Source organism: Carettochelys insculpta, chromosome 7 (assembly GCF_033958435.1).
Source record: "Carettochelys insculpta isolate YL-2023 chromosome 7, ASM3395843v1, whole genome shotgun sequence".
Taxonomy (NCBI): Eukaryota; Metazoa; Chordata; order Testudines; family Carettochelyidae; genus Carettochelys; species Carettochelys insculpta.
Genome location: NC_134143.1, coordinates 29,589,805 through 29,605,242, shown reverse-complemented (window position 1 = coordinate 29,605,242; position 15,438 = coordinate 29,589,805). Strand labels below are relative to the sequence as shown.

Sequence of the window (15,438 nt, the reverse complement as noted above, 5' to 3'; positions counted from 1 at the left end):
ACTACAAAATCCAGACTCAGCCTTCGTTATATTGGGTTCTGTACAAACACAAAAAGATAGATACCGTCTTTGCTCTGGAGAGTTCACAAATCTAAAAGACCATCAATGTCAATTTATTTTTAACACTGAAGTAGTAACTTGTCTATAAGTCACATCAGACCTTTCAATGGATTATGCAACAGAAATACTACAGAGATTTTCAGGAATTCCAAAAAGTTTCTTCAAATAGTAGGATTAAAGACGTAGGATGAAGTGTTGGTACTAATATTTTATAACATCATATTACTTGTGTCATGACAGTGACGGCTTTAAAAGTTAAATCTTATGAGATCTCTTTCCCACTCAACATTATGCTTTTGTTACCCAAAGTATTATAGCCATTATGTTGAAATATAAAACACTGAACAGAAGTTTTATTTACAATTTAGAGTAAGAGAGGATTAACAAATTATAGTAGAAGTTGTGTTATCCAACACTCTGATAACTGGCATAATCTGTTAACTGGCACTGCTGGCGAGGGCCAGTCGAGTGGGAACAGTGGCCCCACCTGACTAACAGGAACATTTGAGGTGTCCTGTGGCACCTTATAGACTAACAGAAAAGTTTAGAGCATGAGCTTTCGTGAGTTAACTCACTTCTTCAGATGCTGAAGTGAGTTAACTCACGAAAGCTCATGCTCTAAACTTTTCTGTTAGTCTATAAGGTGCCACAGGACCCTTCGTTGCTGCTACAGATCCAGACTAACACGGCTACCCCTCCGATACAGGAAAATTTGATTATCCAGAGGCCCCTCTACCCCAGGAATGCTGGATAATCAAGCTTCTTTTGTAAATGCTCTCCAAAAGTTACTTTGGCCGAGTAATGAAAAACGTTTGGCTGTGTCTATGCTACAAAAATAACTTAAGTTCCTTATTTTGAAGTACAACTTTGAAGTGGAGCGCCTACACACACCCTAGTTCGAAGTTAAACTTCGAAGTAGGGCACTACTCCATTCCTGGGAATGGAGTAAGAAATTCAAAGTTGGGCTTCCTACTTTGAAGTAAGGGAAAATGTGTGTAGATTCCGTTGGCTACTTCGAAGTAGTGCCTAACCTTATTTTTAATAACTGCCCTGAATATTGCTTTTCCCCACCTCATGCTTTAATAGCTTAGGAGAAAAGAAAAAAACTTAATTCCTTAGATTCTTCCCATGTTATTCAAATGAAGCATTTTTCACTGTCACTGCACATAGTGGATTCTCAAAAACAGACTACTTCATATATTGCTAAAGTGTCTCTGGAAACCATGGTTCTCTACTGCCGTTAATAAATTAACATTTTAATGATTTAAAATTCTGTAAGCTCTTGTATCCTAAATATGGAAAACAAAATAGACACAGTATGTGAATTAACACTTACCATCAAGCCGCTTGCTAATTTGTTCTTTTGTAAATCTGTTTGGCCAACATTTCTTCACTGTTTCAACAGATGAAGTTATTTCAGTTTTCTCTTTGTTTTCCTCTTTGTTAGAACTATTATCCTTCATATGTTCTGAGTTCATTAACTGGCCAGTAATACTTTCGGTGTATTCTGAGCATGTTTGTACTTTTTGTAATTTTTTCTCTATGCAACAGTTTTTACATTCTGAGGCATGATCAGAATGTTCTGCCTTACACTCAGTTGGATTCTCCGAGAGTACCACTAAAGGACCCGGTGGTGTCATTCTGATTGATGAACTAGAGTCTTCAGAAATGTTTAAAGGAGTAGGTGGTAACTCAGCTGAATGAATTTGAAGTTCCTTGTACATTTGTGAGGGCTTTTCTGTTATTTCTGAAAGTTTTACTGAGCTATAGCAAAGTTTTGTATATTCATCACCTAGTCTTTGACATAATTCATTAATAATGACATCGCAGTCTCCAAGAAGCTCCACATCGAAGTGTAGATGAGGCAAAGGTTCTCTATTAATTAAGATCTGAGGCACTTCATGGGGGATGGAACCTATGCACAGAAAATATCAGTCACCACAAAATTAAAAATAATTATTGTTTCAGTAAAGGTAAGATTCTTTAACTGCAATTAGAATGCATTAACATTACTGAAAATGAAAATCTGTTAGGTGGAAGTTCTCCAAGTTCACTGTATAAACCCACTAACGAGACTAAAACAAAGTTTAAGTAGTAAATGGTTAACTTAAACCCTAATCATTAAAAAAAATACTAATTTCACGTGTTCTACATGCCCTTTGTCTTTCAGCAATTTTGTGGTTTTACCATAAACTTTCATATCTGGAATTCTATTATCCAGAATTCCCAAATAACCAGTATTTTAACCATACATGTATTTTAGTTACATTTTCCATAAGTACAGTACAGTGAAAGTAAACAGAATACAGCAAATACAACATAGTTTACAGTGTACAATACTACTCTTGTTGGTTTAAAAAAAAAATTACTCTGCCTACATTTGTTGTTTAATATCTTATCTTGTTTTACTTTAGTGTTATGCATTACTAGATAGTCACCTATTCTGGATAATAGAGGGGTATATCTGGCAACCTCCTGGTCTGGGGGCAGCTGAATAGGAAAAAGAGTTTTCACTGCATAATCACTTCCTTTTATTTGTTTAAACAAGTGTTTTTACTCTGTTACCATGTGAAAAAACAGAAAAAAAACTGATTATAATTAAATAGGGTACTGTCAACTGATCAAAGTAAATAAATAGAAGAGAGAGTCTTCTTTAAATCTCTTGGAAAATTCAGTTCTGAATTTACCTTATTAATTACTTAAAACAATGCTAAAATTTTCAGCTTTAAGTGTAACTTTCAGTTAATGACATCAATTTATCTAGAAGATTTTTTATTTAGTTTTAACTTTATTTTATTGAGACTGTAAACCACACTGCCAGCAAAGGATTGCTTAGACCTGCCTTTTCATATTTGGAATTTAACACCCCCTGCCCCTCTGCAGACTTGCTGACCCATCTTTGGTTCTTCAGATATCTGACTGAAGATACTTCATTCAAGGACGAAATTGGATAAGGGAAAAAAAGTGATCTGTAAAGGAAAAGCATTTCTCTATGGTCACAATTTCATACCCCCCATTCAGCCTAAAATGACCACTGCTTACCTATGGAGAAAAGATGACTCATACATAAAACAGAGAATATTACAATGAACAGCCGAACAGCAATTGTTCCAACCTAACTTGTTTTTTTTTAACTTGATAAAGCATTCGTACAACTTTATTAAAAAGTTACTAACAAACAGATGCTACTGGTAAAAGCAGCACATGCCAAACTATTGCTGCAGTGATTTTCAGTACTTTCTGAAACAGTGATTGGGACTAGTTTTGTCCAGTCTACAATAGCACAAAAACAGTTTTCCTCAACGCTTCTGGGGACTTAAATATACTGGAAATTCCAAACACTCACTCACATTGGCTATGTCTACACTAGCCCCAAACTTCAAAATGGCCATGCAAATGGCCATTTTGAAGTTTACTAATAAAGCGCTGAAATACATATTCAGCGCCTCATTAGCATGCGGGCGGCTGCGGTGCTTCAAGATTGACACGGCTCGCCCAGACGGGGATCCTTTTTGAAAGGACCCCACCTACTTCGAAGTCCCCTTATTCCCATCTGCTCATAGGAATAAGGGGACTTCGAAGTAGGCGGGGTCCTTTCGAAAAGGAGCCCTGTCTGGACGAGCCGCGTCAATTTCGAAGCACCGCGGCCGCCCGCATGCTAATGAGGCGCTGAATATGTATTTCAGTGCTTCATTAGTAAACTTCGAAATGGCCATTTGCATGGCCATTTCAAAGTTTGGGGCTAGTGTAGAAATGGCCATTGTTTAGTTATGTACAGTGCTCAAAAGGAAAAGGCTTGAAAACAAATATGACATTTTAAAAGGACTTTGGAAAGTATGTTTTGTCTTCTCCCCAACCCCCAAACCAGTACTCCCTAAGAAAAAAATATGATTCAAGTACAAATGGAGAAGAAAAGTTTGTTATAAGACGGAGGACTAAAATATACAGTGAAAGCAGACAAATCGACCATGCATGAATTATTTTTGTTAAGTTCAATATTTTAGATTATATTTTTATTGCTTTCATACATTCCCTGTCACTTATTTAAAAGAAGAAATAGGTTTATTTTTATCCCTCTTCTCAGATTTGTACAGGAAGCTTTTCCTAAATTATAGGGTTGAACTGAGGGGAAAAAAATAAGATTAATCAGTCTGGCTTCCACAATGAACCAAAACCAAGGTAGATCTCAAACAGGATGTCAATTTTGTTGGGATTGTGTGGAACTGAAGTCAAATGGTGTTACTCTACATTTTAAAATTTGTCTTCATCAGAAATGTTTGCATTAGAATGCTTTCGCTGTCATTCCCTTCAGTTATCAGTAATAACCACTTACTTGGAATCAATGCTACTGGTCTTACTTTCAGTGATGACCCAATAACTATAAGGAGATCAACTTCATCTTTGTCATACTTCATGGCCCTATGGAACTGCTCAGGTAAGTTTTCTCCAAAGAACACTATCTCTGGCTTCATGATGGCAAGTGGTTCATCAGATGGACACCTGGGACATCTAGGAACAACCTGCATTATAAAATATTTTATTACTAATCATGGCTCCAGATTTCTAAAGAGAAAAATTTCAAGTTTGAACAATTCATGGTAATTTATTATCACAATGTATATTGTGAAAGGTATTAAAAGATGTTAGAGTAATTTATGCAGTCTCTGCAGTCATTCTGCTCCAGGAAGACCTGTTGTGCATCCCAAACTCTGCTCATATGTACACACAGTAGCAGGTGCATATCAGCAGCACTGGTTGTGTAAGAAGGCTCACTTTGTGATTTTGAATCAAAGGACAGTCCCAAGAAAAATATAATCCACAATCTTTATTTGGCAACTTCTGTTCTGAAGTCCAGAACTTAATTTCACATAGGTTTAAATACATAACTATCAAGCAAAGTTTACACACCTCTCCCTCACTATATGAGCACGATTGGTTCCCAACTTTCTGCTCTTAGGTGAAACATGGAAGAGGGACACTAAATTACCATTAAAATATACATAAGTCTGATTGGTTCCCAGTGCTCCTAACTCAGGGAAGGACTGGCAGCATGTGGTGCTGCTTTTGAAAGGTAAGTGAACCTTGGGTTGCAAGGTGGGGGAGGTTAAAGGCGGGGAGAAGTTTGGTGCCATGAGTGGGAGGGAGGGTTAAAACCTGGTGGCAGGTTGGGTCGGTGGGGGGCCTGGCAGGGGGTGGTCCAGGTTGCTACAGGTTGGGTCCATGGGGCAGGTGGGGGGAGGGGCGTTAAGGCTGTGGCAGTCTGGGGTCTGCAGGGCTGTCGGGGGGGAGGTTTAAGACTGCGGCGGTTTGGGTGTGCAGGCTGGCGGGGGGCTCAGGCTGTGGTCGTTTAGGGTCTGCAAGGCTGGCATGGGGGGGGGTTCAGGCTGCAGTGGGTTGGGGCCCCAGGGGGGTGAGGTAAGGCTCATATTAGCAGGGAGAGTTCACTTGTCTGGTAAGTATGCGTTTCGCTCGTTTAAGTGAGCACTCATAAGTAAAGTACTCATTTAACGAGGCGTGAGTGTACTAATATTATTCTAACTAAACAGCAATAAACTGTCAATTCTTGGATGATGTTCCCATATAAAGCAGCTTTCCCAATGTGTACACTGTAATAGTTTTACATTTATGTAACAGTTCATCCTGAAAGCTTTCACAAGTTACATGCATACAGTGCCACACAACTCTAGCGGGTAGACAATAACATGCTGCATTTTGACAGTAGGACAAACTCCCATCATAAATTGTCCACTCTTGCACAGGACAGATAAATGCAGCTCACTAGAAATGAGTTTGAGTGTTCTCTGTAGCTACACTTGTGTAATGAACACTCCCCTGCAGCCACAGCATGGGAGCCTTGTGGAGAGCAGTACATCTTAACAAGGTAAAAGTGCCCTTTCTCACAGCTTTGAATGCTCAGAATGAAGTTTGTAAAAGGCTGATACAGCCCTAACTGCCTCAGTTGTTTCTGCTCAACTAGAGTGCTAAGACTTGAATTTAGGAAAAGAAGGGAAGGAGGGTGAGGAGTATGAGGCCACACTCTCAAAAAACTACTTACTGCTGAACAATCTCTCTTGGAGGTGGCCACTGCAGGTTCCCATTTGTAGTCTTGCAAGCAGTACAACTCCTAGGATGGAGGGCTGAAGTGTTCTCATTTAACAAAGACTGCAAAACTGCCCTCCCACAGCAAGCATTAGATCTCAATGCCAGATTAAGAGACTAGTGCTGCATAAAGGTGTGAAGAGTACTCCAGGCAGCATCAGCAGACTTTTAAGCCAAAAACTTTGAAACCCAGTCTGAAAGCTATATGGAAAAAAGAAAGTTTTTAAGTAGAGAACTGAACTAGCACTGTGGGCAAGAGGCAGAAGTAATGGAACCCAGTGTCAGTATGTGGACCTTGAATTTTTTGATTAAGCTGGTTGATTTCTGGAGATCCCACAAAAGCCATCTCTGAAAAACCAAAAATAGGATTCTCCCCTCCCTCTTTGTATGGTTGAGACACTTCTCTGCAGTCCTAGTCTTTACACAAGGAGTCCACTCCTGCTTTGAACAGATTCAAACAAGAGAAAGGAGAGGTAATTAAGGGCTGGAAGAGGGAAGCTGGATCGCACATCCATGTGAAATGGTCTCAAGTATCCCAAACCAAAGGGAAATTAACCAAGTGGTCCCCAAAGAGGACAGAGGATGGAGTTGAAGCTTGCTCTGGGCTCTCACACACCACTTCATCTCTGATGTACTGCTGTTAAAGATGAGGACAGATTGTGAAGCTGCTCTCCGCCTGACATTTTACATTGCTCCACCACCTTCTGTTGATGGCAAAAATGCCTCTGTGGAATTGTAGTTGGAAACAATCATGTGCAAGGTGAGGCTTTGGTATAAGGAGGAAAAATTACAGGAAGGCATTTTCTCTTGATCTAGATTAAGGAGTTCCAGAGACCTAGAAATGGTATCCTTCATTTTCTCCAGATCTTATTTGTCTCAAGGCTAAAAAACCCATTCACATGGTCCTGAACCTCAAACTAATGGCCCAATACAAAAATACTCAGTGAAACAGCTGATGCCCCATATCCAATCCAAACTGTCCAAAGCTTTGTAAGTAGACTGTTGATCAATCACAGTTAACTCACACAATTATCTTGTTTTAAATCACACTGTTAAATAGAATCCCATCTACATTTCAAACAGACTTCCATTATAAATAGGATACAAAGTGCACAGTGCTCATTCTTATTACAAATATTTGCGCAGTAATAAACAAAACAGTATTCTTCTGTTCACAGAAACTTCCATCATGTAAGTGCAACTTACAAATGTAGATTTTTAATTACCTAACTGTATTAAAAAACAAGTGTAAAACTTTAGCACCTAAAATTATGATCAGTCCTACTTGTTCACCTAAGACAAACAAGTTGGTTTACATATATGGAAATAATGCTGCCTGCTTCTTATTTACAATGTCACCTGAAAGTGAGAACAGGTATTTGCTGGCTTAGCAAGGTATTTATACAGCAGACATGCTTTGCCCCGCAACCCAGAGGACATGTGTTCATGCTGATTATGCCTCTTAAAGAAATAATGTTTTAATTAAATTTGTGACTGAACTTCTTGGGGGGAAGGGGAACTATATGCCTCCTGCTCTATTCTACCTGCCATTTATTTCATGTTATAGCAGGCTTAGATAACCAGCACACGTTGTTCATTTTAAGTACACGTTCGCTACACATTTTCAGATGTCTGAACATGGAAACTACAAAAGCCAAAGCCACCAAAAAAGAAAATCAATCTTCTGCTAATGGCATCTGATTTAGGTGATAAAAAATGAATATTAAGTGGTTCTGTTTCACATAGTTATTGAGCAAAACCTGTCATCAGCATAGACGTATGGCCTCTAGAGAGCTGGCTGAAACATGAAGGTGCATATAAATCTTTAGCACATCTGGCCTATAACTATCTTGCGATTCCAGGTACAACAGAGCCATGCAAATACCTGCCTCATCTAAGAGTGATATTGTAAATAAGAAGCAGGCAGCATTATTTCCCATAATTTTATAAACCAACTTGTTTGGGTAATTGGCTGAACAAGAAGTAGAACTGAGCTGACAAATAGGTGCTAAAGTTTACACTTTTATTTTTTGAAGGCAGGGGTTTTTGTAGTGTGGTGGACCACAGCCCACAGTTGACCACAGTAACCTTATGCAAGGCAAATACGTAGACAGTTGGGTCAGTGCCTTTATGTTTCCCAGGGACTGAGGCCCATCCAGGATCAGGCTGCAGCAGCCAGCTAATCCACCACCTGGGGTTAATCAACCAACTGCAACCAGTTAAGGCCCTTTAAAAGCACCCCCCCCCCACCCCCGGCCAGGTAAGTAGGGGGAAGAAGAAAAGGGGATGCACCAGGAAAGACGAAAGAACTACAGAGGAATGCCTGCAAGAGGAAAGTACAGCAGCTAGTAGAAGGTACTGAGGAAGTGGCCCAGGGAGGAAGCTGGTGCATTTTGGGCTGAGGGACACAGTCCCTCCAGCAACAGCTACCTAGGGTCTCCAGGCTGGAATCTGGATTGAGTGGGAGGAGACTGGGTTCCCCCCACCCCAGACTGCCTCACATCCTCTGGGGCAAAAGACCACCCAATATCCAGGGGGGACCTCCCCTGTTTGGCTGTGCCTCATCCCTGGGAAAACTGGGAGATAGAGCAAAAGGGGTGCAGTGAGCCTGTGAGGCATTTCTTTAACTGCCCCAAAGCACAGGACTTGCAAGGAATAGCTCAGGACTTCGTCAAAGTACATAATGCCACATGCATAAAATCAGTGTTCATAATAAAGATATTGCAGTGCAGTACTTGGGACTGAAAAACACTTTTTTTACAAAACAAACTTTTACAAAATATAAAGTGAGCATTGTGCATTTTTGTATTCTGTTGTAATAGAAATCAATATTTGAAAATGTAAAAATCCAAACTTATTTAAATAAATGGTATTCTATTATTGTCTGTATTTAGCTATCCTTGATGACAGAACAAGGAGCAATGGTCTCAAGTTACAGTGAGGGAGGTCTAGGTTGATATTAGGAAAGACTATTTCACAAGAAGAATGGTGAAGCTCTGAAATGGGTTATCTATTGAGGCAGTAGAATTTCCCTCCTTGGAGGGCTTTGGATGGCTTAATTGAGATTGGCCCTGCTTTCAGCAGGGGGTAGGCCTCTGATCTCCTGAAGTCCTTTCCAACACTGACTCTAATGCATAACAGCACAGATTATTCACTTGATTAATGATGATTTTTTTAATTGCTTGACAGCCTAGTTAAAAGTTTCCATGCAGGGCTGCAAATGGGGAAGGGGTGACATGAATGGGAGAACTGCCCCAAGAACCCAGCAATTTAAAAGGGCCTGGGTCTGAGTAGGGTAGGCTGGCCCCCAGCCGCTTCCCTTCTGGGGGCCTGACTCCCCCAAGCCCAGTGAAGTAGATCCTCAGCCCTACGGTAGTGTTAATTATCTTTCATTTATTAGCTTCTATCCTACTTCTCTGGAAGGTAATTGTTGAGGGGGAAACGTTGCAAGAGCTGACATTTAATACTAAGAAGTTAAAGCTACAATGGATAGTTAGTGACTCATTCTCAGGCTACCTGAGAGTCAACTTCTCTCAACACCCTGCCCTGCCCTAACATCCCCCCCCCCGCCGCCTGAGTTATTTCTGCTGGCATGCTTGGTGTTGTGAAGGAAAATCCAACCTGACCTGGAGCTTTGCACTGGCCATTGGCAAAAGCAGATACATGTTTCTGGACTCCTAATTCTAGAACCTCTTATGTTTTCCTGTTCAAAAGTTCATTCTAGGTCTACTACCCCTTCTTGCTTTTGCCCACATCAATATGGATAGTGGCCAGCAAAACAAAGGTTACTCACCGTAGTAACGGTGGTTCTTCGAGATGTGTCCCCGTGGGTGCTCCACATTAGGTGTCGGGCTCGCCTGGCGCCGCAGATCGGATCTTCCAAGCAGTTTCTGCCAGACCGCACATGAACCGGTGCGTGCCGCTCCCTTGCGCACTCCCGGCCACGTGCGCGATCCGGTCCCAACAATTCCTTGACCAACTGCCTCGGATGCTCCTGCAAAACACTAAACAGAGATCCGAAGCGGGGAGGATGGACGGGTAGTGGAGCACCCACGGGGACACATCTCGAAGAACCACCGTTACTACGGTGAGTAACCTTTCTTTCTTCTTCGAGTGTCCCCGTGGGTGCTCCACATTAGGTGACTACCCAGCAGTAACCCAAGATAGGAGGTTGGTAATCGGATTATGTGCAGCTTGTCCCCGAGAGGACCACTGTCGAGAGATGGGTATCCTCTTGGAATACCCTGAGAAGGGCGTAATGTTTGGCGAAGGTGTCACAGGATGACCAGGTCGCTGCTCTGCAAATGTCTTTTAGCGCAACGCCCTTGAAAAAGGCTGTTGATGCCGCCACCGCCCTAGTGGAATGAGCCCTGGGCGTGGCCAGTAAAGAAGTCTTTTTGAGTTCGTAGCACATTTTTATGCAGGATACGATGTGCTTCGAGATTCTCTGCGAAGAGAGACCTTCTCCTTTCGATTTGGGAGCGAGAGAGACTAGGAGTCTATCCGTTTTCTGGAAGGACTTGGTCCTGTCTATATAGAAGGCTAGCGCCCTCCTCACGTCCAGGAGGTGTAGGCGCGCCTCTTTGTTAGAGTTATGAGGCTTTGGATAAAACGAGGGTAAAACAATAGGTTCGTTAATATGAAACTCAGAAGAAACTTTAGGAACAAAGGCTGGATGCAGCCGTATGGTTACCGCCTCCTTGGAAAAAACAGTGCAGGGTGGCGTTGCCATAACTGCCGCAAGCTCGCTCACCCTGCGAGCTGACGTGATTGCGAGAAGAAAGGTCGTCTTTATCATAAGGAGGCAGAGGGAAACCGTGGCCAAAGGCTCCAACGGCGGTCCCGTTAGTGCATTAAGCACCAGGTCCAAGTTCCATGAAGGTGGAAGCGGTTTCCGAGGGGGGTATAGGTTTACCAACCCTTTGAGGAACCTGGTAACCATGGGATGGGCGAACACCGTGTGCCCTTCCTCTTAGTGTATGAACGCCGAAATGGCGGCAAGTTGCACCTTTAACGAGGATAGTAAGAGTCCTCCTCTCTTGAGGTCCAGTAAATACTCTAATATTACAGGTATGAGCACCGAAAGGGGGGCTAGCTGTTTGGTAGAACAACATGCCGTGAAGCGAGTCCATTTCTGCTTGTAGGTCTTCCTGGTGGAAGTCCTCCTGCTACTTTCTAGGACTTGTAGCACTTCCTCCGTACATGTGCTCTCTAGGGAGCTGAGCCATGGATTAACCACGCTTATAGTCGCAGGCCTTGGGGGTGCGGATGCACTATGGACCCCTGGGCTTGCGTGAACAGATCCGGCGCCACCGGAAGGGGCATCAGTGGACGGTCCGACATGCGCAGGAGTAGGGAGAACCATTGCTGTTGATCCCATGTTGGGACTATGAGGATCATTCGGGCTCCTTCCCTCCTGGCTTTCTGCAAGACTTTGTGGATCAGCACTGTGGGAGGAAAAGCGTAAAGCAGGGGGCCCCTCCAGGAGATCGCGAATGCGTCCCCTAGGGACTCCTGTCCCAGTCCTGTCCTGGAGCAGAATCGAGGGCACTTCTTGTGTTGAGTGGCAAACAGGTCTATCTGGGGAAAACCCCATGCGTGAAAAATCGGTCGTAGCAGATCGGGGCGGATCTGCCACTCGTGCGTGAGTGCGAAACGCCTGCTCAGCTGGTCTGCCTTCACATTGTGAGCGCCTGGTAAGTACGAGGCTTTCAAGGTTATATTGTTGGCGATGCACCACTTCCACAACCGGACTGCTTCCGCACATAAGGCACGGGACCAAGCTCCTCCTTGCCAATTTATATAAAACATGGTGGAGGTATTGTCTGTACTGATCCCGACTACTTTGCCTTGTATATGGTCTTGAAAGTATCTGCAGGCGTTGAACACTGCTCTGAGCTCCAGTATATTTATGTGCAGTGACTGCTCCGTGGAGGACCACAGCCCTTGCGTCACCTCTTCGCCCATGTGTGCTCCCCACCCTATGAGGGAGGCATCTGTAGTAAGAAAAACCAATATTTGTGGTTGGTGGAAGGGTACCCCTGTTAGCATGTTCTTGAGGTTTACCCACCATTGCAGGGATTTGCGCACCTCTGTTGTGGGCGACACCACCCTGTGAACGGTGTGTGCTGCCGGTTTGTATATGCTCGCCAGCCAGTGCTGCATGCTGCGCATGTGTAACCTGGCGTTCTGCACTACAAACGTCACTGCTGCCATGTGGCCCAGCAGCTGTAAGCATGTCAGAACCGGCACCGTAGGGCTGAAGGTGATGACTTGCACGAGGGAGCCGATGGCCCGAAAGCGTGTCTCTGGTAGATACACTCTCGCTGTAATAGAATTTATGCGTGCCCCTATGAACTCTATGTCCTGTGTGGGGTCTATCTTTGATTTTCCCAGATTGATAACCACGCCAAGCGAAGAGAACGTGCCTGCTGTGACGCGTATCATGCGTAGTACCTCCTCCTTCGAGGCCCCTTTGAGTAGGCAGTCGTCCAGATACGGGAATATAAATACCCCGTCTGTGCAGGTAGGCTGACACCACTGCCAAGGTCTTGGTGAAGACTCTGGGGGCCGAGGAGAGGCCAAACGGTAGGACCTTGTATTGAAAATGTTCTTTGCCTACCATGAACCGGAGGAATCGTCGGTGAGCCGGATGGATAGTTATGTGAAAATACGCGTCTTGTAAGTCGAGGGCTGCAAACCAATCTCCATCGTCTAGTGCCGTAAGGATGGAGGCGATTGCGATCATCCGAAAGCATTGCTTGCGCAGGTACCGGTTGAGGCCTCGAAGATCTAAGATGGGCCTCCAGCCTCCTGTCTTTTTCTCCGTGAGGAAGTACCTCGAGTAGAACCCTTTCCCTTGCAGTTGCTCCGGCACTCTTTCCACTGCCCCTATGAGCATGAGATGGTCTACCTCCTGCTTGAGCCTTGCTACGTGGGAGGCCTCCTGGAGGTGGGGCCTGGGTGGAGGTCGTGGCGGTGGGAGCGACTGGAAGGGGATGGCGTACCCCGTGGCTATGATCTCCAGCACCCATTTGTCTGTGGTGAACCTTTGCCACTGGTCGTAGAATGGTCGGAGGCGATGGTGGAATAACCGCTTCGGATGACCTTGTGCGATGGTAGCGATGGCGCAGCCCTGGATCTGTGCGTCAAACTTGTGGCCTTTGGCCCTGCCCCGAGGACGCACGGCTCTGTTGGGAACGTCGCCTGGGAGTTCTGTACTGCTGGTGCTGTTGATGTCGCCCTTGCTTGTAACCCCTGTGGTACTGGGGACGCTGTTGCTGGTACTGGTACCGTCTTTGTTGAGGGTAGTACTTTTTCTTTCTGTATGGAGGGGTGTGAATCCCCGGGGTCCTAAGTGTGGCTCTTGAATCTTTACTGGAATGAAGGACTGAGTCAGTTGATTCAGCAAACAGCTTCTGCGAGTCAAAGGGAAGATCGACGATCTTTGCCTGCAGATCCCTCGGTATACCCGAAGTCTGGAGCCAGGACTCCCTTCACATCACCACTGCCGTAGCTGTGGAGCGTGCTGCTGTGTCCACAACATCCAGGGCGATCTGAACTCCCGTCCTCGAGGCCGCGTAGCCTTCTTGCACGATGGCCTTGAGCACCGGTTTCTTGTCCTCTGGAAGCGAGTCCATGAGGGAGGTTAACCTAGTGTAGTTGTCGAAATTGTGGTTCACTAGATACGCTGCGTAATTTGCCATTCGCAACAGTAGTGTGGAGGAGGAGTAGACCTTTCTGCCGAACAGCTCTAGCTTCTTGGCATCTTTGTCTGTTCCCCCTGTCTTGAATTGAGATGTCTTTGATCTTTGTTGCGACGACTCTACCACCAAGGAATTTGGTTGTGGGTGGCTGAACAGGAACTCCATGCCCTTCGCCGGCACGAAGTATTTCTTGTCCGCTCTCTTGTGGACAGGCGGAATAGTCTCAGGTGTCTGCCATATCATAGTGGTGGACTCCAAGATTGCTTCGTCAAGTGGTATTGCTATTTTGGAGGAGGCCGGAGGTCTCAGATTTGTTAGGAGCTTATGGTGTTTCTCTTGCACCTCTGCTGTCTGGATGCCTTGCGTGAAGGCCACCCTTTTAAACAGCTCTTGAAACTGTTTGAGATTGTCTGGAGGATGGACGTCCCCCGGGGCTGTAGCCTCGTCCGGGGAGGAGAGTGAGGAACCACTAGGATACGCCTCTCTGGACCCTTCCGGTTCCTGTTTGGTGATGGTACATCCGTTCGCTGGAAGCTTGCAAGGGAAAAATCTCGGGGTTCCATAACCAGTTCCCCCTGAGATACTTGAGTCTCTGTCCCCGTTCGCGGTTGCCCTCGGGGATACAGGACCGTCTGTGGGGATCTTTCCCTGGTAGACTGCCGGTGGTGTCTATGCCCCGCGTGATAGGGACGACCATGGCAGCATGGGCACTGTTCTTGGGAAGGTGACCTGGACCACTGCCTTGGTGCATACGCCCTGCGTCTGGGGGAGCGAGATCGTCGAGAGACCTGGGACACTGGAGAGAGCGATTTGTGATAGTACTCCAGCGGCTCAAACCCCAAGAAGGGTGAAGGTGGTCCCAGCCAGGGCGAGGCTGGTTGTAAAAATGGAGACGGAGGCTCCGGGTAGGCTAGGGGGGACCCCTGCCTTCTAGTTGGAGTCTGCAGCATGAGCGGAGGGCTGAGAGAAAGCAACTCTGCAGCCCTGTCTCAAGAGGGGCTGCGGTGCCTTGTTTTCTGTGCAGCCTTCACCCTCCCTTGAGGGGGTGGCTCTGCCCCCTGACGTGCAGGGGATCTCGGCCCCGTCCGCGCCGCGCTCGGCACGCTCATGGGCGGCGCCGCACGGGCGGTGTCCTCCGGTGCCTGCAGGCTGTGTGCCTGTGCGCTCTGCACTACCAGTTCCCCGGGGGTCGGTGCCGCTGCCTGCCGTGCCGCCAGTACCGGCGCTTGTTTAGCCGCCGCCCTGCCTGCGGTGCGGGGCGGCTGTTTGATCATCGGAGGCTGAGCCGCCTCCTCGTGGCTCTCCGTGCCGCCGCCGGTCAGCTGTTGCTGCCGGCAGGGATCGGGTTGGGGAGACTTTCCTCCGTTTTTGCGCTGATGGGGTGAGGGAGGCAGCTTTCCTTTTATGGGCCCGGAGGGTCCCTCCTGCTGCGGCCGCTCCAGCACGTCTGGCTGGAGGGCCTTGTCGAATAGCAGCATTTTAAGCCGCATCTCCCTGTCCTTCCTTGCTCTGACTGTTAATTTTGCACAGAAGGAGCATTTCTGCGTGACATGGGACTCCCCAAGGCACCTTA

At 45.6% G+C, this 15,438-nt stretch overlaps 1 protein-coding gene across 4 annotated transcripts in view; it reads right to left on the bottom strand.

The window, feature by feature from the left end:
* Positions 1-15,438, bottom strand: part of SIRT1 (sirtuin 1) — a 40,388-nt gene that overhangs the window by 5,202 nt on the left and 19,748 nt on the right. For all 4 annotated transcript variants that reach the window (XM_075000194.1, XM_075000193.1, XM_075000196.1 and 1 more), the window contains 2 exons: positions 4,394-4,580; positions 1,397-1,975 (listed from right to left, as the gene is read on the bottom strand). In XM_075000194.1, the coding sequence (XP_074856295.1) occupies positions 1,397-1,975; positions 4,394-4,580 (766 nt within the window). The remainder of the gene's footprint in view (positions 1-1,396; positions 1,976-4,393; positions 4,581-15,438) is intronic.